The sequence below is a fragment of the Mesoplodon bidens genome (assembly GCF_964165515.1).
Source record: "Mesoplodon bidens genome assembly, chromosome: 11".
NCBI classification, from domain to species: domain Eukaryota; kingdom Metazoa; phylum Chordata; class Mammalia; order Artiodactyla; family Ziphiidae; genus Mesoplodon; species Mesoplodon bidens.
This window is the reverse complement of record NC_138167.1, coordinates 88,124,762-88,151,080: the sequence shown is the minus strand read 5'-3', so window position 1 is coordinate 88,151,080 and position 26,319 is coordinate 88,124,762. Positions and strand designations below refer to the sequence as shown.

The window sequence follows — 26,319 nt, the reverse complement described above, 5'->3', positions numbered from 1 at the left end:
ATAAACTCACATAATCTAAATATAATGAAGTTCAGAGTTCTGCAGCAGTCTGTCCCCCCTCCCCCGACTCCTGATACTTACTGAATATCTGCTACTTCCAGGTACTGTTCTACTTGCTAAAAAGCCAGTGTGAACAAAACAAGTCTTACATTCAGCAAGCTTATATTATACTGGAGGAAGACAAATAAAGAGACAATTAAAATAGTATGAAGAGAGGACTGGCATTCATTCTAAGTGCAATGGAAACCACTAGAAGGCTTTATAGCAGGGTAGTGATAACTAATTTCATTTAAATTGTCTGAAGGAGAAACTGAAGAGTTGGAGAGTGGAGGAAAAGACCAGCTGGGAGGCCGCTGCAGTACAAAGTAAGAGATGGTGGTAGCTTGCATCTGGGTTCAGAAATGGAGGCAGAGGACTTCCCTGGTGGCGCAGTGGTTAAGAATCCGCCTGCCAATGCAGGGGACATGGGTTCGAGCCCTGGCCCGGGAAGATCCCAACGTGCCACAGAGCAACTAAGCCCGTGCGCCCCAGCTGCTGAGCCTGCGCTCTAGAGCCCGCATGCCACAACTACTGAAGCCCATGCGCCTAGAGCCCGTGCTCCACAAGAGAAGCCACTGCAATGAGAAGCTCACGCACCGCAACGAAGAGTAGCCCGCGCGCAGCAATAAAGACCCAAAGCAGCCAAATAAATAAATTAATTAATTAAAAAAAAGAAAGAAAGAAAGAAAGAAATGGAGGCAGAGTCACTGAATATGCCAGGTATCTTGTAAGGAGATCAGACAGAACTTGCTGAAGGACTGGATGTGGATGAAAGAAGAAAAGGATAAAGAATGATACCTAGATTCTTTTTTGTCCATGCACTCAAGTGGATGGATGATAGAGACATTTACCAAGATAGGGCAGGCTTTGGGAACCGTAGACTTGGGAGGAAAAAGGGAGGCAGGAGTTAATGGTCCTGCTTTATCGAGTTAAACATGAGATGCCCATTAAAAAGCGGGAATGTCTAGTAGACAGCCGGTTAGCCATATTCAGAACTCACAGAGAGATCTGAGCCAGAGAGTCCTCAATCTACAGATGATTCTGGAGCCATGGGCCTAATGAGAGCTTCTAGAAAGCTGAAGTAAGTTGACAAGAAGCAAGCAGGGCTGAGGCGAGAGCCTTGGAGCACTCCAACATTTGATTTGAAGATGAGCTAGGGTTCTTAAAACACCAAAGGAAACTGAGAAGAAAAGGGGATACACATACACATGGACGTACAAATAGATTCATGCTGTACTACAGAAAGGGAGTTTTAAAAAAGATGATGTGGCTGATTATATCAAATGGTGTTACAAAAGTGGAGTAAAATGAAGACAGAGAATGGATAACTGGCTTTCACTAGATGGAGGCCGATGGCCTTGATAAGGAATCTTCCAGTGGAGGTATGGAAAAAGTCTGATTATAAAGAATTAGACAGATAATGGGAATTAGTTAAGTGGAAACAACGAGTACAGAAACTTCTTCTAGGAGTGTGATGCAATGGAGAGAAACAAAGCAGTAAAAGTAAAATAAAGCAGTAAAGGTGAATTAAAATGGGTAAATAAAACCCGTTTTGCTTTTTAAGGATGAGTGACAGATATTAGGGCAAGTTATTTAGCAATGGAAATGACCAACTAGAGAAGACCACACTGGTGATACAGGAGAGACAGGCTAGTTAATCTAGAGCAAAGCCTTTGAAGAAGCCAGAGTAAATGGAATCCAGGGCGTGGGTGTTAGTCTATTATAGGTGTAGGAAGAGGCTCCACTGTGAGGGGGGAGAAAGCAAAGTTTGTGGGGAAGAGAAAGGTAAGCAGTTGGAACTGGTAATGAGGCTACATGGTCCTAGTTTTAAAAGGAGAGGAGATATGATATCAAATCATTTAGAATAACTTATGAATAAATATACTGAGAATCTTCTGCCTAGTCCTGTTGGCTCCACTGATTGTAGTGTAGCAGCAACAAGGCCAAGGGCATTGATCTCATTACGGCCCAGTCAGCCTGACAAAGAGAAGAAACAAAACCAGCCCAGAATATATGCTTTTGGGGTCTGGATCTACCATTCTATGAATAGATAATGGCTCAAGAATACTGTCTTTATATGTGAAAGGGATAGATAATGGAATAAAATGCAAATTCTATCAACAGCTTGATGTTTTACCAAAAGAAAAAACAATGTAGCATTTCAACTGCTGGGGCTAATAAAAACATGTCTCAATTTTAGAAAATGAAGAGGGGAGAGTAATGGAATATAGAAAGCAGGTGGATTTAACTGAAAATCATGGCTACTACATAGCACACCCTAATCTTATCAAATTCTGCGCTTGACATTATGTCAGTATTTGTGTGTGTGTGTGTGAGTGTGAGTGTGTGTGTGTAGTAGTGATAGTGGTGGCAGCAGCCAGCCCGCATTCTTTAAGTGAGCGCCACAGGAAAACACACAGATCAAGAAAGTACGTGAAAATTTGTGTTTGTGTTCAGTCTTCTTGAGAAACAGACTAATACCCTCATCATATTTTCACTTTCAACAGAAAAGGAGACTGCCCTCAAATTTAAGTGAATCACTGTCTAAATTCAAGCTTAGGCTTAGTTCCTGAATGCCAACCATGGGCCAGATACTGTGATGGGCACAAACATACAAAGGGAAATGAGTCAGACAGGATGCCTTTCTCTGGCACTTGCCTTCAAGGAACTCACAGTTTGGTGGGGCAGACCTGACAAGTAATCAGTTAATCACAAGCCAGTGTGTTACATATTATGGCGGTGGTGAGGCTGTTAATGGAAGCCAGCAAAGGGAACTAGAATCCAAATTTATGGGGTTGGGGTGGACAAGGGAGTTCTAAGATACCGAACTTGAGATCCCAGGAACGATTAAGAGAGACAGTCACAGGAAGGGTGAGGTAGAGTGTTTTAGGTGAAAAGATCAGCATGTAACAGGACCAGAAACAAGAGTGAGCTTGTCACAACAGTATTTAAGAAAACTGAAAATTTTGCTATGCCTCAAATACTGAGGAGGAGAGTTGGAAAAAAGAGATGAGATGAGATGAGGTGAGGTAAACAGGAGCCAGACCCCAAAGAAATTTGTTAACCTAAGTGAGAAGTCTGAACTTCCTTCTAAGGGCAGTGCAAAACCACTGCCAGCTTTCAGCAGGAAAGTTGACGGGCAGCGTGAAGGGAGACAGGAAAAGACACCAGTTAGTATGTTGTTACCTGAATTATGCAAGAGAAAGACAGTAGCCTCAAGCAGGGTGGTGGGGAGGTAGAGAAGCAGACACCCTTGAGTTAAGAGACAGGAGTTAGAATTTCCACGTCTTGTCGACCCAGTGAGTGAGAACAAGTGAAAGACTCCTATCAAAGTCAAGTCTATCTAGCAAGGTGGATGACAGTTTCACTGCAAAGGGGGAAAGAGGAAATATGCTTTCAGAAGGGAAAGTTTGGAGAGGCTGAGAAAATGAAGATGTCTAAAAGCAACTGAGCTTTCAAAAGGCCCAAAGCCTGGGAGAAAAGCCTGGACTGGAGCCACAGATGTCAGAGTCAGACGTGAAGTCTTAGAAGTGGAGAGCATCACCCAGGGAGAATGCAGAGTGCACCGTGAACAGAAACACAAGGCCTGCCAACACTGAAAGGAAAGCACAGGAGGCGGATGAAACGGGCCAGAAAGGAAGAAAGCAAACCTTGAGAGTATAGTGTTATGAAAGCAGAAGAGAATGCTTTGGGAAGGAAATATGTCTATTGTACTCAGAAAACTGAACTTGAAAAAACTAACAAAGCGGTGTTACTTCAGGTTCTATCAAGTATAACTTTAAAAAATAATATATATGCTACAAGGTTTGAGAAGTAGTCAGTGTTACAATTATCTTCAAAAAATTCATAAGCAATGAAAACTGGTAACCTGAGCAGGATTTAAATTAAATGTCTAATTCTCTATTTCTAAAAAAATTTTATTGGGGTATATAATTCTCTATTATAGCAGGAATAAATTTCTAGGACAAGGTCACACAGGATCATCAATAGAAAACCCTCACTGATAACTGTATACAAGTATTAAAACATACGTGGCTGGCACACCATGGCCATGCAAATCCTTGTCGAATGCCTAAAACCAACCTGTATGACCAAACACATACATCAGGGAATCACAGTGTTCTTGTAGTAGCCTGTAAGTCAGTAATGATTTATCCTGGGCAAAGGGCTGATTTCTTTCGAGAGTTAAAATATATTTCCATGTGTGAATGTCAATTTTATTGTATTACATCATGAAGACATGGTCAAAGGACACCATTACCAACAACCTTACTACTAGTAAGTGCAAATATAAACTGCCATCTGAAACATTATGGAAACATTAGTCAGCCAGGGACAATTGCTGTTGACTCTACCCTGCTTCCTACCACACACTACTTTTGCTTCTCTCTACCACTGTTTCCTTATTTCCTTTGTTTTTTTGTTCTCGTCTACCTAATTTTAGCAACTACCACTTAAAAAGCTTGGTGTCTCATTTGCTTTCCTGCCCTTTACAAATCCATAAAGTCATGCCTCTTACAGAGTACCATTCAGTACCTATCTTTAATTTTTATGAATTCATTTTTATCCTTTGCTTGATACAGTACTATGAATAATAAATGATACCAAGGGCTGAGATTTGCATTCTGTAAATCTTATTAGAGAGTCTATTCTACTATCCAATATAAAATATAATATAGATAACATAGGAACACATTAAAATGGGAAAGATACCAAAAGCTAGGGTAACAATAAAAAGATCAAGAAATATGGTTTAGAGCAGGAGTAAGCAGGTTAATGTAGGGAAACAATGATACAGAAGAACAAAACTGTAATGGCAGTTTTATACAGTTAGGATATTAGAAGATTATTCTGCCATGAAAGTACATTCTTGGATTCTGAGGACTATAAGATAGGTGCTTGCTAACACATAAAACCAAAAATATGAAGCAATAAATCTCATTCCAGTTAACCTTGAAATTTACAGTTCTAGTTCTTTTAAGAGTAAAAATAATTAATCAGAACCACTAGGAAGTTTTTAATATGAAAATTACATGTGGCTCAAAACACTTCCTATTGATCAGTACACGTACAGTATGCTTAACATCAAGTTAAAGCACTGCTCCGCTAGAAAACAAGCAATAAATTAGCAGGCCAAATGAGGAAGCACACAAGTACAACTTCCTGAGGAGGGCATATTTTAAAGACCAACTAATAAACAGAATCTTAAATCCCCATTTTTTTTTCATCATGTAATTCCTGCCATCAAAAAAATACTATTGTGGGCTTCCCTGGTGGTGCAGTGTTTGAGAGTCTGCCTGCCGATGCAGGGGACACGTGTTCGTGCTCTGGTCCGGGAAGATCCCACATGCCGCGGAGCGGCTAGGCCCGTGAGCCATGGCTGCTGAGCCTGCGCATCCGGAGCCTGTGCTCCGCAACGGGAGAGGCCACAATAGTGAGAGGCCCGCGTGACGAGAGAATACAGGTGCTTCTTTCTCAGTCTCTCAACTCTTTTGCAAGCTGAATGAGATGAACTTTTATAACATGAAGTACACTACAGTAGTTAAAAGCATATCCTCTGTCTAGGTTTGAATCCCTTCTCTGGACTTATGAGCTGTGAGACTTCAGCTAAGTTGCTTAACCTTTTTGTGCTGTGGGTTCTTTGGCTGTAAAACAGGATAAGGTTGTTGTGAGGATAAAGTAAGTTGATATAAATTTATAAGTACTAACTACCAATTTGGCACGAAAAGCATTATCTAAGCTTTACTTATTATTGTTGTTGTTGTTAAGAAACATCTTTAATTGTTCATCCAGACTTTAGAGCAATCTAATATCTACATCCCAAATATTTCTGATTTCCCTTCTCCACTCATTTTTCTCTTAGGCATATATCACTAACACACTACACATCTCATTTGTCTTGTGAACTTGTCTTCCCCATGTAAAAATAAGGAAGGCAGTTTTGTTTTATTCATGGATGTATGCCCAGAGCCTAGGTAAGTGCCAACAAGATAGGAGATACCCAATAAACACAATATCTCAGCAATTCTAAAACACACACATTCTTACATTTTATTAACATCTCTGAAATTGGGTTGTAATTTAATTATACACTTACGATTATCTTACAGTTAAAACTGCTAACACATTCTTTTTTTTAGGGGGTATATAAAACATATGACTATCATTAACCTAGATCTGACGAAAGACTGTGTGTCAATGAATGAATGAATGAATGAAAGAACTAAAGTGACAGATAAACTTCAGTTTTACCTAACCAAAATTCCTGTACTTTAAAGAATCATTGTTGTCTCACTCTCCCTGACTATAAGCAGATTATACTTAAAAAAAGGCTACTTATTGTCTAGATCATTTTACTTGGGCATAAAAACTCCTAGCTGATTATTCCCAGGGATGAGTCATTTGTTACCATTTGCCTAGTTAATCAGTGACAAAATATTCATTAGCTTCTGAGTGAATTATTTCTAAATTAAACTAGAACTATTCCTTTGGAAATAACATTTTTGTGAAAGCTGCTATTATTTATTCTTATGACGACTGTAAACACAAATATAATGCTTACAATGGCTTTTTCACATTCTTTAAAAGAATATTTCAAAATGACAAACTATATATATATAAAGTGAGACAAAAGTTTGTACAAATTTTGACAAAAATTAAATTCACAATACTAGGAAGAAGATGAGCAAGAACTTTCTAAGAATAAAAGACGGGGAAAATGGCATACACTTGTTTAATAGCACAAAGCAGCAACAATACACACAAAATTTTGAGTGTTGAGTGAATATTTCTAGAGATTGTCCACAACTTCCACCATGTCGTAAAAGAGGTACATAACCATCCCCTGCCTGAATCTTAAAAACTACTGTACTAGGTACAAAGTTTCCGTAATTTAATAAACTTCATTAATTAAACCAAAATCAATATAAGGAGAACTGCCCAAAATAACAACACAAAAGAAACTGCAGTGCAAACTAAAGAGAAATAATGTCCATTAAAAATGAACAAATAATGTCCATTAAAAATGAAATGGAAGGGTTTTTAGTTAATCAGAAGTTTTGTCTTCTCATAACTAACAGCAGGGAAACACAAAGACATGGTTGAGGGAAGCGCGAATATGTGCAGATTTCAAAGTGAAGTTCAATATCGGGTTTTTTAAAATTAATTAATTAATTATTTATTTTTGCTGCGTTGGGTCTTTGTTGCTGCGCGCGGGCTTTCTATAGTTGTGGTGAGCGGGGGCTCTTCTTTGTTGCGGCATGCGGGCTTTTCATTGCGGTGGCTTCTCTTGTTGCGGAGCACGGGCTCTAGGCACGTGGGCTTCAGTAGTTGCAGCATGAGGGCTCAGTAGTTGTGGCGCACGGGCTTAGTTGCTCCCTGGCATGTGGGATCTTCCCGGACCAGGGCTCAAACCCGTGTCCCCTGCATGGGCAGGCGGGTTCTTAACCACTGCACCGCCAGGGAAGCCCCAATATCGATTTTATGAACAAACGATGTTGTTATAAATATTAAGGGTTTTTAATGTTAACATATCCTATCAATTTGGTGATCATGAAACATCCAAAATTAGGTTTTAGATTAAATGTAGTATGTACATATGGTTGAATTAATGAATCTACCAATTGAGAATAGCAACTTAATGTACAAATCTCTAAAGTTATATGAAGTTAGCTAACATTTTGAAGTAGATTTGCATACTGAACAAACTCCAAAGTTTGTCAAATTACATCTATTAAAAGCTCCATGGGTCTGTTCCTGATTCACTCAATTTAAGCAGCAGGGGTCCAGCTCTTAAAATGGTGCAGCATATTTAATGTATAACTGAGAAGTCCATGTTTCTACTGGTTCTGACTTGAGGAAAAGATCCAGACAATCTGGAAGACTTTACAGAAAAAAGAATATACTCCAACTGATCTGAGGAAGCCCTTTTAGGATATATGTGAATACTGACATCAGCTTCCTCAAGACCATGCTACCTCAGAAAAATTAAAGTAACTACCTACCATTAAAACAATGAGCAATTCACATAGAATTACATAAAGGTTTTAAAGAATCTTTTAGTGTGATTTAAAATTCTTTAACAACTTTGGAAATAACTTTTTGTTATTACTTTAAAATTTATCACAAGTAGTGGCATGGCATAAGATGTTTCAGGAAAAATGTTAAGAAAAACACTGAAGCACAATTTTTCTAGAATTGGCTTTGGAATATATACTAGTATCTTTTAAAATTTAGCAGTAATAATTTCCCTTCCTTACTAAAATAAATTGTAATCACCAAACATTCATCCTCATGTATCCTTCCCCCCTCCTTTGCAATTAGAAATCCCTTTTGGAAACTTCCTAACCTTACTTTTATATTCAACATGATCAATGTATAAAATAAAAGATTATCCCTTCAAACTATTTCAAAGACCATAACGCAATGAAGTTATAATGAACGTTTCTGTTTTTCACAAAGAAATTTACTACAGATCAAGAATTATGAAACCAAAGATTTCTTTGAACACAGGGAAACTGAATATAATTCGAAGATTGAAAACTATTTTTAATCAAAGGAAATGTCCACTAAATTAAAAATTGCCATCTAATCTACTCCATTTGCTCTGGTACCTTCTGAACTAATTGTTAAAGTTTAGGTTAAGAAAAAAAAACAAACTTGGTCAGCTACTGGCAGTGAAAGCTATTTTAAGCCGCCTGGCAAAATGAAGGATAGTGAGCAGGGTTTAGTTCCACTGAATCCCCTGGGAACTACCAAGCCTGATTCCAGCTCAAGTGGAAAGACAATCATGCTATCGTAAACAAGCAGCAATATGTGCGACAGTACAAAATACTTCCTCCCACCAACTTAAAATATGTAAATTAATTTGCAACACTTTTTTTGATCTAAAGTTACTTTATACCAATCTTTAATGCCACGAAAAATATGGCATAATCAAACAACAGCCAAGACAATCTAAGCATGCTTATTTATGAGCCAATTACAGAACTCGCCAAAGTACTAAAAATGAATGTAATGAAACTCACCTTCATTGGGAGATGTTTTTAACCTGGCGCAAATTCCATAGACATCTCCGTAGCTTTCCTGTATTTTTCGTAATGCATCTGTAGACCTGAGCTCCATGAGAGCCCGCAGCTCTGCGAGTGTAATTCCAAAGTCTCCATCATGATTAGCTTCCTTCAAAGAGTTTTTTACGCCACCATATGCAACCGAGTTGTTTGCCATGTCGCCCATTACAAGTATAATTTAACAGGAGGAAAATGTTTCCCAAAAGACTCTAATTTTCACTTGATATATATCCAAGATGAAAATCTTTTAAATATGAAAATCTTTCTTAAAACAAACACTCATTGTATGACTTTGTAAAGGAGCATCAGCAGCATTTCCCAGAGAAGTATCTTGACCTTTGGCCCATGACTAGTTTCTTCCTATCAGTCATGAGACGTACACATCTGTAAGAAGAAAATATTTAAAATTAGTAAAATCCATGAGAGTATTATGCATATAAGCATACTTTCTAAGTGTCAACAGGTAGCTAATCAAAGTATATCATTTAATTGCAAAAATATTTTTTACTGTAGTTTCATGCCCTTAAAATATTTCGTATGATAAAAAGTGAAAGTATAACTTCTAAATAAACTTGTATATCAAGAGACATTAACTTTCACCATTATTAAATGAAACTGTATTTCACATAACTGTTAGGGATTATTAATAGTTATCATTAAGCACTACGTTAAGCACTACGTTAGTTGCTTTAAACTCATTCTCTCATTTAATCATCACAATTTAATCCCATGAGGTGTTATTGCTCCTTACTCTATGGCGAATAAGCCTCAGAGAAATTGAGGGGTTTCTACACAGCTCACAGATGCCTGATATGAATGAGCTGGGATGCCTCTAAGCCCATGTTCCTTCAAATACACTACCCTGTCTCTCCAAACCTTTCATATGGGAGAGTCCCCAAAAGGGCAAAAAGCACAATGAACTTCTCATATGTTCTCCTGCAACTCTCCTTGGCCACTCTGTGATGCCAGCAACTTTTGGCTTCCTGAAACTATCTTTCACATGTTTCACATTTTTCAACTGATTTCTGTCACATGTCACCGTCTCAGGTCTTCGTTGACTCTCCATCTAAAGAAATTCTCTACCCCTTAGTCACTCTTTACTGTTACTCTATTTTATTTTCTTTGCTGGCCCTCAGTATTATCTGAAATTATCTTGTTCATTTATTTACTTATTTGTTGTCTCCCTCCACCTACAATACTAGTTCTGCATATAGGGCATGGGTTGGTCCATTTCTATATCCTGAGAACCCAGAACTGTGCCAGACCCATGGTAGACATTCAATAAGCATTTCAAGAATGAACGAATGCATTATTGTAATTTTCTTCACAATTCTTGGTTGAATCTGCAAACGTGGAACCCACAGATAGAGGGCCGACAGTAAGGGACGTGAGCATCCGCAGATTTTGGTATCCTGTAGGGGCTTGGGTGGGGGGGTGGTTTGTCCTAGAACCAATCTCCTGTCAATACCAAGGGACAAATGTACTTTCAAGTTCTCCTCTTACTCTAAACCACCTAAAAATGAGCTCTCAACTCTTCCTTCTCAATATATGTCCTTTAAAGTATGACCTCAAAGTTAACATGCCCAACAATGGATTCATCTTATTCCCTAATTAGAAAGTTCCCTTCCCAACTACCATTATCTTAATCATCTGGGCTTGAGATCTTAGAAAATCTTTGATTCTGTCCACCCCAGCTTTCAGTGAACTGAGTTCAATTAACTCTTCCTTTGAAAAGCCTCTTCTACAGATCCCCTTTTCTTCCTGATCTTCGAGTCTCCCTACACAAATTATAATCACTACCCCCTAGAGTTTCTCTCTCATTCTATTATCTCCTACAACAAATCCCTTCTACATTTTGCTGCTACAGTTAGTCTTTTAAACAGTTATCATGCCCCTATATCTAAACCTATAGGATGAAAACACAGTTTTATTGTTCATATCTGTTTGGCATTCAAGCCTAAGCTCTATTTTACCTATTCAACCTCTCTCACTCCCCAAAATATCCCATAGTTAATAAATGCTTAATGATGAGGAACTAGAAAAGATTACTTGCAAGTACAATTAATATCCAGCTATGAAACTGTTAAGGGGGTGTTTGCAAATCATGGTATGTGGTTAAATGTCCATCAAAATTGCCTAGAGGACTTGTTAAAATACAGATTGCTGGGCCCCACTTCCAGGGTTTCAGTAGGATAAGGGTGGGCTCCAGATTTTGCTTTCCTCACAAATTCTCAGGTGATACTGATGTTATTAGTTCAGAGAGTACAATGTGAGAACCACTGGACAGGAGAACAGGCTAAAACCTGGATTTATACCAGCTGGCTGAGGGTGGCTAGGGAGGGAAAGTTTGCCTGCCTTGGCTTAAATTTACGAGGGTGTGATAGTGATGAACTCTGTAGGACATTTTCTTTCATTGCCTGCTTCCTCCGCTTCACCAATCCTTCTGCTTGCCCAGTGATTACTAAGTTTACTCATCTCCTAGGCAAAGTGGGTTCCTACGCACACATCAATTCTTATAATAACCCCACTTCAAAGACTGAAGAGGGTGGTTATTTGATACTCTGAGTTTTCATACCCCAAATTTCTTGGTATCTGTACATCACACCAACACTAAAATAAATTATTATTATTTACTGAAGAGATAAAATAATTAAGATTCATTAGTCTATGTGTTGGAGGCATGTATGTCATCATTCCTCTGGTTTCCACAAAGAGGAATTTTCCTCAACAATTTCTGACCTCCTACCCCACCCATTACCACTGAAGTGAAATGAGCTGCTTGACAGATTTTCGGAGAACAACTACACATACATAGCTTCCTCACCTCCCTGTGTCCTTTGTGAGCCCGATGTCTGCAGAACTCATCCGTTCTGGTCTGAGTTATTAGGGGCAGACCCCCAGGTAAAAAAGCCTATTGTTCAAAGTGCCGGGGGGTGGGGCACGGATAAATAACTGTTTAGTTCTGGATTCAATATTAGAACTTCACTGTTGTCACACAAAAACTTTCATTTCAGCTGTTGTCAGTAATAAAACTAATGTTTTTATTCCTATGTGCCAATATTTGTCTTTTCTCTTCACAGAATTCAAGCAGGAGAGAAGCGTGTTATTTATCGGGTGCCCTTACATTTCTCAACAATAAGGATACATAACAGAGCTAGGACCTGAAATCTCTGTTTGCAACTCAAAAGCCACGCTTCTTCTACTATAGTGTCTCTACTTTAAGTCTTCATGTTTATTAGGTTGAAATGGAAATTTTTGTAGGTTAAAAAAGAAACACCACCAAATGTACCAACTTATATAATAAAAACAGAATTCAATAGACATTATAGTGGATATTTGTTATCTGCCACATCAGCTCGTCCTTCTCCCCCATTTCTCAGCAATGGCCTCACTTTTTGTTTGGGGATCTGCCCTTCCCCAACTCTCAATGTGGTCCATCCCCATATCCAGACATTCCCCCGACCATAAGGATGATGGGTTCAGTAATGTGCATGTGACTCAACAAAGACCAATACATAGGTGACAACAAGGCATCTGCTGTGACTCTGGAACAGAGACGTGTTTCTTGTTACTGAACTTAAATCTGAGATGTGGAAAGCCTCTGAGAAAGGATCTAAAAGGGAGGGAGGGAGGGCATATGTCTGTCAGTGCTAGATCATTTGAGCCCCTTGGTCGATCAATGCCTGAAGTCTGTCCTATCCATGATCTTTTCATTAATTTTTCAATAAATTCCTTTTGGGGATTTTCTATGACTTTGCAACCCATAAGGCTTTGATAAGTACATGATTACCAACCATGTTCAGTCCCCCCACTGTTTAAAGAAAGAGAGGTCCAGGGAAAACCACCAAATGCAAACGAGCCGCTTTCCAAAAGTGGACTACTTGAATTACTGATTACCTACAAATGATAAATTGGGCTGTTGTCTCTTTCTAGATCATCTATAGCCTCTCCCCCTATTTTGCTCTCTGCCAACTCTTCACTCTTTTACCCACCTAACTAGTGAACTGACAAAAATGCCAAAGACAACAAACAAAAAAGTTTTGCTTTTCGTTTGTTAGCTACAACATGACAATCAAGAGACATGCTGTTTGGGATTGAGGGACAACACAGTAGAACACCTACTTTGCTTCTCATCATTCACTAAAAGATTGTGACCTTCCATTTGAAAAGTTAAAGAAGAAATGTTAAGTGGAAGCTCAGGCTCCACAAGAGGGAGATTTTAAGGAAAACACATACCTAATCTACATAGGCCTACATAATTTATCCCAGAATCCCGAGATGACGCCTCTGACCCAACCACTATTGATAATCTTTGAGGGAATACATAAAAAGACAGAGGTGGTCTAAGACTAGAGTGGGCCTAGGGGTAAGACAGGAATAAAGACACAGACCTACTAGAGAATAGACTTGAGGATATGGGGAGGGGGAAGGGTAAGCTGTGACAAAGCAAGAGAGAGGCATGGACATATATATACTACCAAACATAAGGTAGATAGCTAGTGGGAAACAGCCGCATAACACAGGGAGATCAGCTCGGTGCTTTGTGACCGCCTGAAGGGGTGGGATAGGGAGGGTGGGAGGGAGGGAGACGCAAGAAGGAAGAGATATGGGAACATATGTATATGTATAACTGATTCACTTTGTTATAAAGCAGAAACCAACACACCATTGTAAAGCAATTATACTCCAATAAAGATGTAAAAAAAAGACTAGAGTGGGGCAAAAATAGTTACAGTCTTCAAAAAGAAGAATAAGATGGATTCCAACCGACACATAAGCTTTACTGTGAATGGGCAGGTCCCCAAAAGAAAACAAAAGGATGACTATGGGGTCTTAGTACTGAGTGAAGCTCATGAAGAGACAGTTTTGTTAATATTACAATTCAATCCCTTCTTTCACAAGGTCACTTGACTTACAGATTGTGGAATGGTTGTATAGATATTATTTAGACTCAACAATGATAACAAAAATATCACACATTAGGAAAACTACAAGAAATATAGTAGAAGAGTTAAGTAAATTTGGGGATGAAATATGGAGTTGGATGAAATATGGAGCTCTAAAAATGATTATTAGGGACTTCCCTGGTGGCACGTAGTTAAGAATCCACCTACCAATGCAGGGGACACGGGTTCAAGCCTTGGTCCAGGAAGATCTCACAGGCCACGGAGCAACTAAGCCCGTGCTCCACAACTACTGAGCCTGCGCTCTACAGCCCACAAGCCACAACTACTGAGCCCGCGTGCCTCAACTACTGAAGCCTGTGCACCTAGAGTCCGTGCTCTGCAACAAGAGAAGCCACCACAATAAGAAGCCCGCGCACCGCAATGAAGACTCAACGCAGCCAAAAATAAATAAATAAATAAATAAATTTTAAAAATACAAATAAAAATGATTATTAATATTATATAGTAACACAAGATTCCTGCAGGCAAGAAAATATATGCTACTATAACTAAGTGTATTAGAATAAGAGGAACAACCTGAAAGATGTTTTTAAATGCATTACTGGGTTCCTAATTCCTGACTGTTCTTAACTTTTTAGTGATGTGAAAATATAGAAGTTATGTTTCTCCAATCTGTAGATGACTTGAAGCTAGGTAAGTCAGCAAGTATGTTAGATGACAGAATCGGAATCGGAGACAGGTGGGAATGGGAAGCTAACTTTAATTGGTATAAAAGTATAGTCTCCTACATTTAATTCCCAAAACATAACTGTACAAACACGACATACAAGAAATACAACAGTATATATTCAAAGACAAAGGTTCAGTTTACTCAAAGCTCTGAATGCCTCAGCTTGATGTTAATTAATGTAAGTGCCTTCCCCTCCCAAGCTGTCTTAGGCAGCAATGACAGAGGTGTAACAACTAACAAAGGGAGTTTAATAGACCGATTCTACTTTGCCTTGGACAAACACATCTAAATGTTACAGGATAATCTGTAAAACACAGACATAATAACAAATAACACACCTCCCTAAATGTTTGAATATATGTAAAACAGTGTGAAATTAGCCTGACACACAGTAAATCGTAAATACATGTTAGCTATTTTTACTATATTTCTAAACCTAGAGGAAAAGAGAATCCTGGTAACAGTCTAATATAAGTGAAGCTCTGCTATACAGATAAAGCACTGATGACTGAATACATCAAAAAGACTGGTGAACAAAAGAGAGGCACCAACTTTTATTTGTATTATAGACAACAGGCCTACCAGATTTCACATTCCTCAGGTCTAAATTACCATGAGAAACATAGTGTAAAAAATAATAAAGAGGGCTTCCCTGGTGGTGCAGTGGTTGAGAGTCCGCCTGCCGATGCAGGGGATACGGGTTCATGCCCCGGTCCGGGAAGATCCCACATGCTGCGGAGCAGCTGGGCCCATGAGACATGGCCACTGAGCCTGCGAGCCATGGCCGCTGAGCCTGCGCGTCCGGAGCCTGTGCTCCGCAACGGGAGAGGCCACAACAGTGACAGGCCCGCGTACCGCAAAATAAATAAATAAATAAATAAATAAATAAATAAAAATAATAATAAAGAGAATGTTGAAGATGTCAGAAAATCAGTCAACTGAAGTAGTGGAAGAAATTCAGTCTAGGGGATGAATATTCCATGATAGCTATTTTCAAACATTTGAAATTTAAAAAAAATTTCATTGAAGTATTGTTGATTTATAGTGTTGTGTTAATTTCTGCTGTATAGCAAAATGATTCAGTTATACATATATTCTTTTTCATATTCGTTTCCATTATGGTTTATCACAGGATACTGAATATAGTTCCCTGTCCTATACAGTAGGACCTTATTGTTTACCCATACTATATATAATAGTTTGCATCTGCTAATCCCAAACTTCCCATCCTTCCCTCCCCCACCCCCCTCCCCCTTGGCAACCACAAGCCTGTTCGCTATGTCTGTGAATCTGTCTGCTTCATAGATAAGTTCATTTGTGTTGTATTTTAATTCCACATATAAGTGATAGCATAAAACATTTGAAATTTTAGTGTAGAATAGTGACTAGATATATTCTGTTGGAGTAGTGGAGGGCACAACTAGAATGAAATGAAAGAAAGTTACAGAGAGGCAGATTTTTGGCTGAGGCAGAACTCAGTAACAAGTTATCCCAAACTCGAATGGATCTATAACAGTTAATTTTATGTCCACGTGACTAGATCACAAGATGCTCAGACGTTTGGCTGAACATTATTTCTGGGTGTGCTTACAGGGGTGTTTCTGGATGACATTAGCATCTGAATGAGTAGACTAAGTCAAGCAGATTGCCCTTCACAATGTGGGTGGGCATCATCGAATCCACTGAGGGTCCAAACAAAACAAAGAGAAGAAATGGTAAGTCGTACCCACCCCTCCCTGCCTAACTGTCCAGTCTTCCTCTGCCCTCAGACTGGGAATTACCCACTGACTTCCCTGGTTCTCAGGACTTCAGACTGATCTAAAACACCAGCTTTCCTGGGTCTTTAGGTTGTAGATGGCAGACAGTGGGACTTCTCAGTCTCTGTAATTGCCTGAGCAAATTCCTCACAATAAATCACTATATGGATAGATTTCTTATTGGTTCTTTTTCTCTGGAGAACCCTGACCAATAAAGGGTCCCTCGGTCAGTTAGACTCCCTACGCTTGGAGTTGATAGAGCTATACTAAAAGAATGTATGGAAGAGAGTTCAATACTTGAAGACAGCCCATGCCCTTTTGGTGATGACTCTAGTCTTTAAAAATCCATTCCTGATTCAAAAGGTAACACCATAAGTCCTGATGCAATAAGCATGCTTTATACATGTACACAACTTCCTGTCCAGCACTCCATTCCCCATTGATCTTAAACTGTTCAGCTTTTAAAAATCAAGATTCCTTTTAGGCAAGATTACTTCAAAGAGAATATACCCCAGACAAGAAAACTTATCCTTTTTTTTTTTTTTAATATAGTGTATGAAACATACCATCTAATTTGAAGATCTGCTAATTGTGTGCATAAGCTTAGGAAAGACATTTGATTAATTTCAACCCTGAATTTACACAAACTGGTTATAAATAAAAAGTAATTTACGTGTTAGAAACCAATCCTTTCATTTAAACTTTAATTAATCTCTTAAAGTGTCCTTTGAGTCAACTAAAGATTCCTAAGTAATCTTGACTTTTTTCAAATCACTCCCAATTTGGGATGAAATTTCAAAACTAGCAGAAAAAGTTATAGTCCTAAACCTTACTCTTTAATTTTCTAATGTTTATAGATTCGGTAACTACTTCAGTACATTAAGTTACTTCTGATTTCATACATTCTTTCCCAAGAAAATTCAAACAGTTCTCTTAAGGTAAAATAAAATATCTTCAAATTTTCATTCATATATTGAAATAATTTAAGTGTTAAGTCAAATTTCTATTTACTAGGCCTATTACGTGTCTCAGTAAATGTTTAAAAATAAAAAAATAGTATTTACAAAGGTTCTTAGTCCATGACTGGTTCTATGGGAACACAAATTATGGATCTGGGGTTTGGGGGGGAATCCTCTGAAGATAAAGGCAGCTTATTTTCATTCACTTAGAAAAATTGTAAACGTTTCTAAATCAAAGTAAAATACCAACAATATACAAATTTTAAAAAGCCAGCATTCTGCTAAAAAATGATTACAAAGGAAAAAATCATAGACTTTGACAGCTAAAAGGGATACTGAAGATCAAATCCAATTGTTCATTTTACACCAGTTGAAACCAAACACTCATCATCATCTACTTCTGAAAAGAATAAAAGAAAGCAAGCATTAAATGCTCACAATAATCATTAAAAAGAAGAGTAAAAGATCAAAATTTAAATCATGGGATAAATCGTAACAACATACAGGTTTTAAGGAGGCTACTATGGGGAAATAACTAGCATTGTACTTCAAAATGGGTACTGACACCCTAGCTATTAGACACACCATTCGATTGACAAAAGGGTAAACGTTTTTGACTGCAGCCTTTCAAAAAAGAACACTCACAAAATCTCCACTTAGCTTTTTTTTAAACATAAAAGTTAATTCAAATTCCTCTGTAGACAAGTAGCTGTGAGAAGAGGGATAACATCTTTATAGCTGTTTCTCACTGTAGCTGCTATTGGCATGTTATTGACAGTGAGCACTAGCTCATACATTAAGAAATCCAGCCTCACCCAGCCCCACCAGATACTAGCAGTAACTCTCAGTCAGTGAAAAACCTGAAACTTGCCACCTTAAATGTTCCCTGAGGGAGTCTGGACTGTATAACTATGCCTAAATTTAGGCCTGTTATACTGAACATTTATTTAAAGACAAAAACCATGCCTTATTTATCTCTGATCTTCATATCTTAAGCAAGAGGTACTATGCTCTTTCAAACTTCCTTACAGTCACCTTCTGCAGGAAAAAAAAATCTTATACCTAACTCATACCCTAAAATTTAGTCTTTAAAAACTTAAAGCAATTTTAATAAGCAATGACAAAAATGTACTGTAAATTACTGAATATATAAGTACTAGCATGTAATATCTGACTGTAATGGAGGAAAGAGCAGATGGTCTAATATCACACATAGCAAAGAGTAGACACCTCAAGATTGTGAGTGGTGGGAAGTTTCTTTTACCAAATTTTGTTATATTCAAATTATTCCATTAAAACACTCTGAAGAACCAAGGGATTACTTAATTTTAATGTTACTCTGAACTCGCATTAATCAAGTTTTAAGGGGTTTAAAGAAAACATACACGCTTGGCTTGCATAAAAGAGAGTAAAAAGCTTGTTTAGAAAAGTAATTTACATCAGGTGAGTAAAGAATGATACATTTACATAAGATTAAATTCACCAAACAGGATTTGTTTTCAAAGAACGGATAAGCAGGAAAATAAGCACAGACTACAACACCTGATTTATTAGTCTCAAAAAAATTCACGAATACCATGGCTGTGTCTGTGTTGACAAAAATTAGTCCCACTCCCCTCAGTAAGTTACTTATCCACTAGATTCTTTCAGAGACAGAGACTAAGTACAATACTTTCAAGGGCAAGTTACAGATGCTGCCAGTGATAAATTCAGAATGACCACTTTAGCAAATCTCTCAGGGTGGGAAGCAAGTAGATTAGAATAATGGAGGAACTAACTTGTTCTTCTATTACAGCTTTTTGGTTTTTTAACATCTTTATTGGAGTATAATTGCTTTACAGTGTTGTTAGTTGCTGCTGTACAACAAAGTGAATCAGCTATATGTATACATATATCCCCATATCTCCTCCCTCTTGCTTCTCCCTCCCACCCTCCCTATCCCACCCCTCTAGGCGGTTGCAAAGCACCGAGCTGATTTCCCTGCGCTATGCGGCTGCTTCCCACTAGTTATTTTACATTTGGTAGTACTTATAAGTCCATGCCACACTCTCACTTCATCCCAGCTTACCCTTCCCTCTCCCCGTGTCCTCAAGTCCATTCTATACGTCTGTGTCTTTATTCCTGTCCTGCCCCTAGGCTCATCAGAACTATTTTTTTTAGATTCCATATATATGTGTTAGCATACGGTATTTGTTTTTCTCTTTCTGACTTACTTCACTCTGCATGAGACCCTAGGTCCATCCACCTCACTACAAATAACTCAATTTCGTTAACACACAGCTGCAATGATCTGTTTACCTCTCTGTCTTCCCCAATGAACTGTGAACTCAAGGCAGGATTTGTGCCATTTATTTTTAACCCCAGCACTGTCAGGAATATAGTAGGTGCTCAATGTTTATTGAATGGAAACATTCCTGTTTGAACCTTAGCTAAAAATCAATTTGAAAAACAGGTTTTACATTAGTAATCAATGACAATTCAAACAGCAGAGCAAAACATAACTCCTAATGCTATGTTTAAAATAATATGCTAGGTGTTTAGTTTGTTAAGAGAAAGTCATAGCCTTCAAGGAGTTTCCAAACCACGTTGGTATGCAAATATACAAACTTTCCTTTAAATTCTTTCAGACAATGTAAGTTAAAGGTAATTCAGATTTCCAAATAAATTATATGATGACTGCAACATGGCAGTGGTTCTTAACTGGGTCCTAGACTCTCAAGACTATGCAAAGTAACAATGCTGAGTTTCAATACTTCATAAAGCCTAGAAGAAATGATATATTTATTTGAGAAATAATTTGTTAGGATTGCTCATGTTAAATTAAAATTATGCCAAATCAATATGGTAATAAAGTTAGCAATTAGATCTAAAGAATTAAGAGATAAAAATCTTACCTGTAAAGGCAGATTGATAAGAAAATCCTCCATCCCACATCTAGCTATCACCCTCTCTTAAATTTGCCATTTCTATTTTATCTCCTACTCACAGATCACTCCATTTCAAACCAGCGGCTTCTGTGCTGCACCAAAACTACTCTTCAAGGTGACCACTGACCTCTTTTGTTCCTAAATCTAATAGACACATTTAGTCCCTCTTACCTGACCTACTGGCAACCTTTGTTACTGTTAATCACTACCTCACTCTTGAAATGTACTGTTGCCTTAATTTCTCTGATGTTGACTCTTGTTCCCACCACAGTGCCACCTCTGGTTGCTTGTTCTCCTTTTTCACTGCTTCTTCTTCATCTTGAAATTGTCAAGGGAGTCAGTGGAGAGGGACTGGGTGGCACTGTAATCCTGACCATAACTCTTTCCATCTGTTTTTAGTTAGTGAGCATGATATCAGTTTATTTGCATGTGCATTTACAAGGTTCATTTTTTTTGTTTGTTTCTCTCCTATCTCATAATTTCACTATTCAATTAAAATGATGAAACCACATGATAGCAGTCTGGCTTAGTAAAAGTGTGAAAAAAACACCCAGTTTCCTTATCCTAGCCCCCAGTGCAGCTCCTTTTCCCCCACAGTCTTTAGTTTATAAAGAAATATGTCAGCCCAAAGCAGAACAGTTTCTGTAAACTGGTGATCCATCCCGCTCCCTGGGGCTGTAAGACAATTACTCTTTTGGTAACTGTCATTTCCAGCACAGATTATTTGTTTATGCCAGAGTACTTAATTAAGCATAAGATATGACAAAATTTTAATGTGAATGATCTCAAACACAGATTATTTGAAGTTCACTATAGACATTTTTGCTTTATGGTCAAATCAGTTGGACTCATCTTGTTCCCAACATTGATGATGCCCGTGTCTCTGGAAAGGTTGTCCTAACTAGGAATGAGTGGTTCTCAAACCTTAGCCTGCATGAGAATCACCTGAAGGGCTCTTTAATACACAGACTGCTGGTGATCTCTGATCCCCAGCAATTCAGTGGATGCAGGGCAGAACGCAAGAATTTACATTTCGAAAAACTTCTCAGGCGATGGTGATACTGATGTTTCTGGAGAACCACTATTACAGATAATAAGTATGCCCTGAAATCTGACTAAGGGACAAACTGTTGGATTATCACCTTAATCCAAAATTTCCCAACAATAATATAAGCAAATTACTCATGGTTCTTTGTTATGCTATTCTTAATTTGCATGAATAACTGAAAGCACACCATATTCTAAAAATATGCTGTTACTTTGTTTTTCTTTTTAATACCAAGTATATGGATGTATTATACAAATACTGCAAATAATTTCCTTCATCCAAAGAAACGTGAAGACACATTGCTTTATTTTGAACATATGCAGAATGATTTTAAACACCTAAAAATCTTAAATTTTAACAAATTTAACAGAGAACTAACAATTCAGATATCTACCTTTCTCCTGCTCTCTCCCAGAAATAAACTGTCCTTTGTTTTCTCCTATCCTATTGTTCTACGTAGGCGTTTCAAGAACTTTCATCCTAACAATAATCATTTCCACGCGAAGGAAAGGCCTTTGAAAAGCTCAGAAGTAATTTTATATAATCCAGTGCCGCTTACCAACAAATATAAGAACATATTCTATCTACAGTTAAATATGAGAACGAAATGTTCTCTCATTTTCTAGTCTCAGTGGTTCTGAGAATTTCAGCTATAGTCAAGAAAAACAGTGTTTTTTTCCTTCTGTTCAGGAGCTAGGAGGCAATATGAACACTTGAATGTCACACCAGCTGCTCTATCAGCCTACTCAATTCTTAAGAGCCTCTATCCTGTCAGTTCACGAGAACCTACACTTAAACGCTTAAGGAAACAGGATGCTCATTATGTCACTGAACAAGCTCACAAAAATAAAGTTGGCAATATTTAGAGAAGCATAACTCTTATCTATAAATTTAACATGAGCTTTCTGTCTTCTTAGTTAAAAACTCTAGATTTCAAGGACTATTTATTCCAATATTTAAACCGAACGAACACAGAACTAAGGGCAGAAGACCCTTTTCCATTCCTTTATCTCCTTTTTCTTTATACCGTTTGATTAGTTGATGGTCTTTTGCAATTTCCAGCCGTGGTTACTAAAGAACAGCCCAGTAAATCAATACTCACTTTTGCAACACATTCAAAAAATCTGGTTGAAAAACAAGGTAAGCTATATTTTAAGAGGATGTTAGGCAAGAACCTGATTTACAGTTAACTCACCAAAGGGCAAAGAATATGGACATGAGGGGATGGGTTGAGCCGTAACCACTCCATCACATCATGTTGATGATCCTTCGAACTCTCTGGTTTCACACAGTTCCTGACCTTCATTCCAAGACTTTGATTTGTACTCTGTGACTGCTATTCAAGGGAAGAGCTATACATTAACGGTCATCATCACTTGGAATTGTTCTGTTTTCAAGACTTCCTCTCTGGCACAACTTCTATTTCTCTTCACCTATAAAGAATCTTGTATATATATCCTGACCTCCTGGCTCAAAGGCAGTCAAGACCCTTTCTGATCACACTTGCCTCCCTAAGAAAGCTAACTTCCCAATGGTCAGAGGCTCCAGTTTTGCTCTTCTGCCTTCCCTTGCTCTTTTATTCTCATACTACACTCATCTGGTTAATTAGCTACCCCTGAAGAGACATACCATCTGGCTGAGCGATGCGCCGGTTAAAATGTTAAATTCCATTAGAAACTTGTTTTTCTCAGTAACATACGATCCACTGACACATCTCTAACTTCCTAGCATGTCCCTTTTTCTATTTGGAGTCTCCTAAATTACTCCAACTCTTGCCTCTCCAGGCTACTCAAGTCTACTGCAAGACCATACTTCCTTATTTCCTTGACAGCCACTGCAAGCCATGGCAACTACTTTGTACTGGTTCCTTCATCTTCAATATTCAGATACATTCGACCCCATAAAAGACCATTCTCTCCTCCTCCCACCCGAAATAGTCATCTCCTGGATTTTGTTAGGCAAACAACATTTCCTTTTTTCCCTTCCTTTTACCACCTCTTATAAGGTCTATCCGCAATGCTTCTTCCTGATCACCTGCTCTCACCTTGATCCATCCTCCCACTCCCGGGTTGGCTGCTTGTGGTGATGAATAATCTCAGGCTTCTTCTCAGTCCTCAGCCTCCTATATATTTTGTGTCATTTGACAGTACTCTTCCCTCCTATCCATTATATTTCTTACTTAGTTCTCCCAGGTCTCGCGCAATACTCCTCAGCCCACATATTTCCTGGCTTTTTAAATCTTTACCATACCCTAAATGAGGTTATCACCCAGGGATCATCTATCCACAGGCCTCTCAGAGCAGCTGATATCACATAATGACCTATATCTAAGGACTTGATCAAGCTCCAGGCCAATGTTTTCGACTGTTCACAGACATGGACATTTGAGTATCTTGCAGCAAATCTAACTCAATCACGAATAGTATTACACTTATCTCCCCCTATCTGCTGTTTTCTCTGAAGTTCCTATCAGTTCCAAACATATCTGAGTAAGCCCTACATCCAAGTCTCTTTCTTCAAGGAGTCTGCGGCCTAAATGAGGAAGACAGACAAGTATACACGCAAACACAATTAAGTGTTGTAGAGAGCATCAGGAAAGGCTGGGTGAGCACACAAAGCGACGAGTGTTAATGGGGATATGGCTTTGAGAAAGGCTTCACTGTCTGGGACATACCTGGATTGAGGCAGGGTTGGGGAGAGGTGACGCAAGGGCTGAAAACAGACGTGTGAGTGATAGTTTGACATACGTGAACACAGGAGAATAAGGAGGCAGCACAGGAAAGAGATGACACCACGATACAAACACTCTGTCTACTTATACCCGTGGAAGGTTTCTGAAAAGTTTATCTTCTCTTCTTAGATACAACTGAAGCTTTCCGAGGGAGTAGCAACTTGTGTTCCTTTCATAGCTCTTACAGAGGCTAATAAATGGTTTAACTGTTCACTAGAATAAAAATGGATGAGTCCATCTAAATTGTGGAAGATCAATGCAATTAGAATCCTCAAGCTCCCCTCACAGAATATTTTAAAAATCAGGCACACACATTAAAAACAAACAAACAACCCCCCCAAAAAACTTCAGGTTAATATTAATATAGCACTTGGGAGAAAACAGGCAGATTTCAAAAGCTCCTGACTTCCCATTTCTTTATGGTAATTTCTTAATACAAATGATTTATAAATCATCTTATAAAACTCTTATAAATCATCTTCTAAAACTAATGAGAGACTTGCATCAGCCTTTGAAAAGGTCAGAACACTTTCACAGCACTTGCAAAAAGTAAAATGAAGGAACCAGGAAGGAGATCAAAAGGAAGGAGTACTTTTAAGACGGTGATAAGACACTGGGCAGCATCTAGCCTGTAAACATCTCCGCTCTGTAGAGGTCTTCAGTAGAAGAAAGGTGGATACTGATGGCTTCAGCACAGTGTCATGTACCAAATCAGCACCACTCCTCTCATCCATTTGTTTCAGTATCACTCTCAGGTTCCCCACCTCTTTTTCTTTGGACAAGTTTCAAATCATCTCTTAGCGTCATTTTTCCTAATGAAAGCTGGCCTATTCCCTTTGCCTTTCTACTAACTTCTCCTTCAAGGAACAGTTAACATGCCCTCCCTTCTTCGACACCATGACACGGAATTACTAGTCTACTTCTCTCTGCTTCTGTAGTTTTTGAGCCACTGTAACATTCAATATGTACTACAATTACTTCTGTACATGACTTTCTTCCTGATTAATAGGTAAGCTCTGAGGGCAGGTTGGTCTTGCTCATTTCTGAATCTCCTAGTGACCACCTACAGCTACAACACCTTCCCACAGAAATGGCTCAATACAGGGTAACTGAACGGAACTGGAAAACATGTGGCAATGCATTGAAGATGCTGGTCCTTTAAGTAAGGCCTGTCTCAGGTGCTGGCAAATGAAACTGTCAGTTCCAGAGAAGCAGAGATTATTTCAGCACTCAAGAGGATGCCTGGCCCACCAGGGAATCATGACTACGGTGATGGTAGGTCCCCAACTTCTTAGATTTCATTTCAGCACTTTTCTGTACTTGCGGGGTGACCTTCAGCAATTTACCTGGTGGTTTAGCTTCCTCATTTGTGAAGTGGGGATAACACCATTTACTTCATAATTTTGAAGAGGTTTTAATGAATTAATACATGAAATATCTTAGAAATCATCCCAGTGTCTTAGAGCCTGGCACTTAATAGTAAGTACTTAATAAACCATAGCTATTTAATTGTTCTAATTAGCAGTAACACATTTTTAGTTTCCAATAAACTGTCATGTGCAGTAAACACTGTATAATACTTAAGTCAGTCCACCGATATAGAAGGCACATAATACATACTTGTTAAGTAAGTGAAGACATTAAATTCAATATTTGAATGTGATGTCCTTATACATAATGACACCTAACAGCATTTAAGAATTAAAAAGCAAGAGGCCTGGATCACATCCAGAATTTTCTAACAGTTGATCTACAAACTAGATTGATCTACTTTAGAAAAGAACAGTAGAGTGACACCCCAGAGAGGCAGAAAAAAGGTTTTCTTCCCACAATTAAAATTAGATGATTAACTGTTGAAGGTTCTTCAAAACTTAAAAATAATGATTAAGAAAACTAAACACCAACCTGGAAAACTCTTTGTGGTACAATATTCAGGGCGGAAATACAGAGCTATATCTATCCAACGATTATAACCATTTAGAATTCACATATTGTAAATGGACAAGAACCAGAAAACCCTAGGGGGAATTAGCTAATTTGTCAGGGTAGCCTACAGATTATTTTCTTTCCTAAATCCTGTGGATGTTAGTTGAGCATTATAAAAGTGACGTATTTGCCTTCAATTATCAGACATTCTGACTTTGATCTATCAG

The 26,319-nt window shown here is 38.3% G+C and overlaps 1 protein-coding gene across 1 annotated transcript in view; it reads right to left on the bottom strand.

The window, feature by feature from the left end:
- Positions 1-26,319, bottom strand: part of ATP2B1 (ATPase plasma membrane Ca2+ transporting 1) — a 132,733-nt gene that overhangs the window by 66,098 nt on the left and 40,316 nt on the right. Inside the window, exon 2 of the mRNA XM_081250063.1 lies at positions 9,066-9,491. Coding sequence (XP_081106189.1) covers positions 9,066-9,273 — 208 coding nt within the window. The 5' untranslated portion in view covers positions 9,274-9,491. The remainder of the gene's footprint in view (positions 1-9,065; positions 9,492-26,319) is intronic.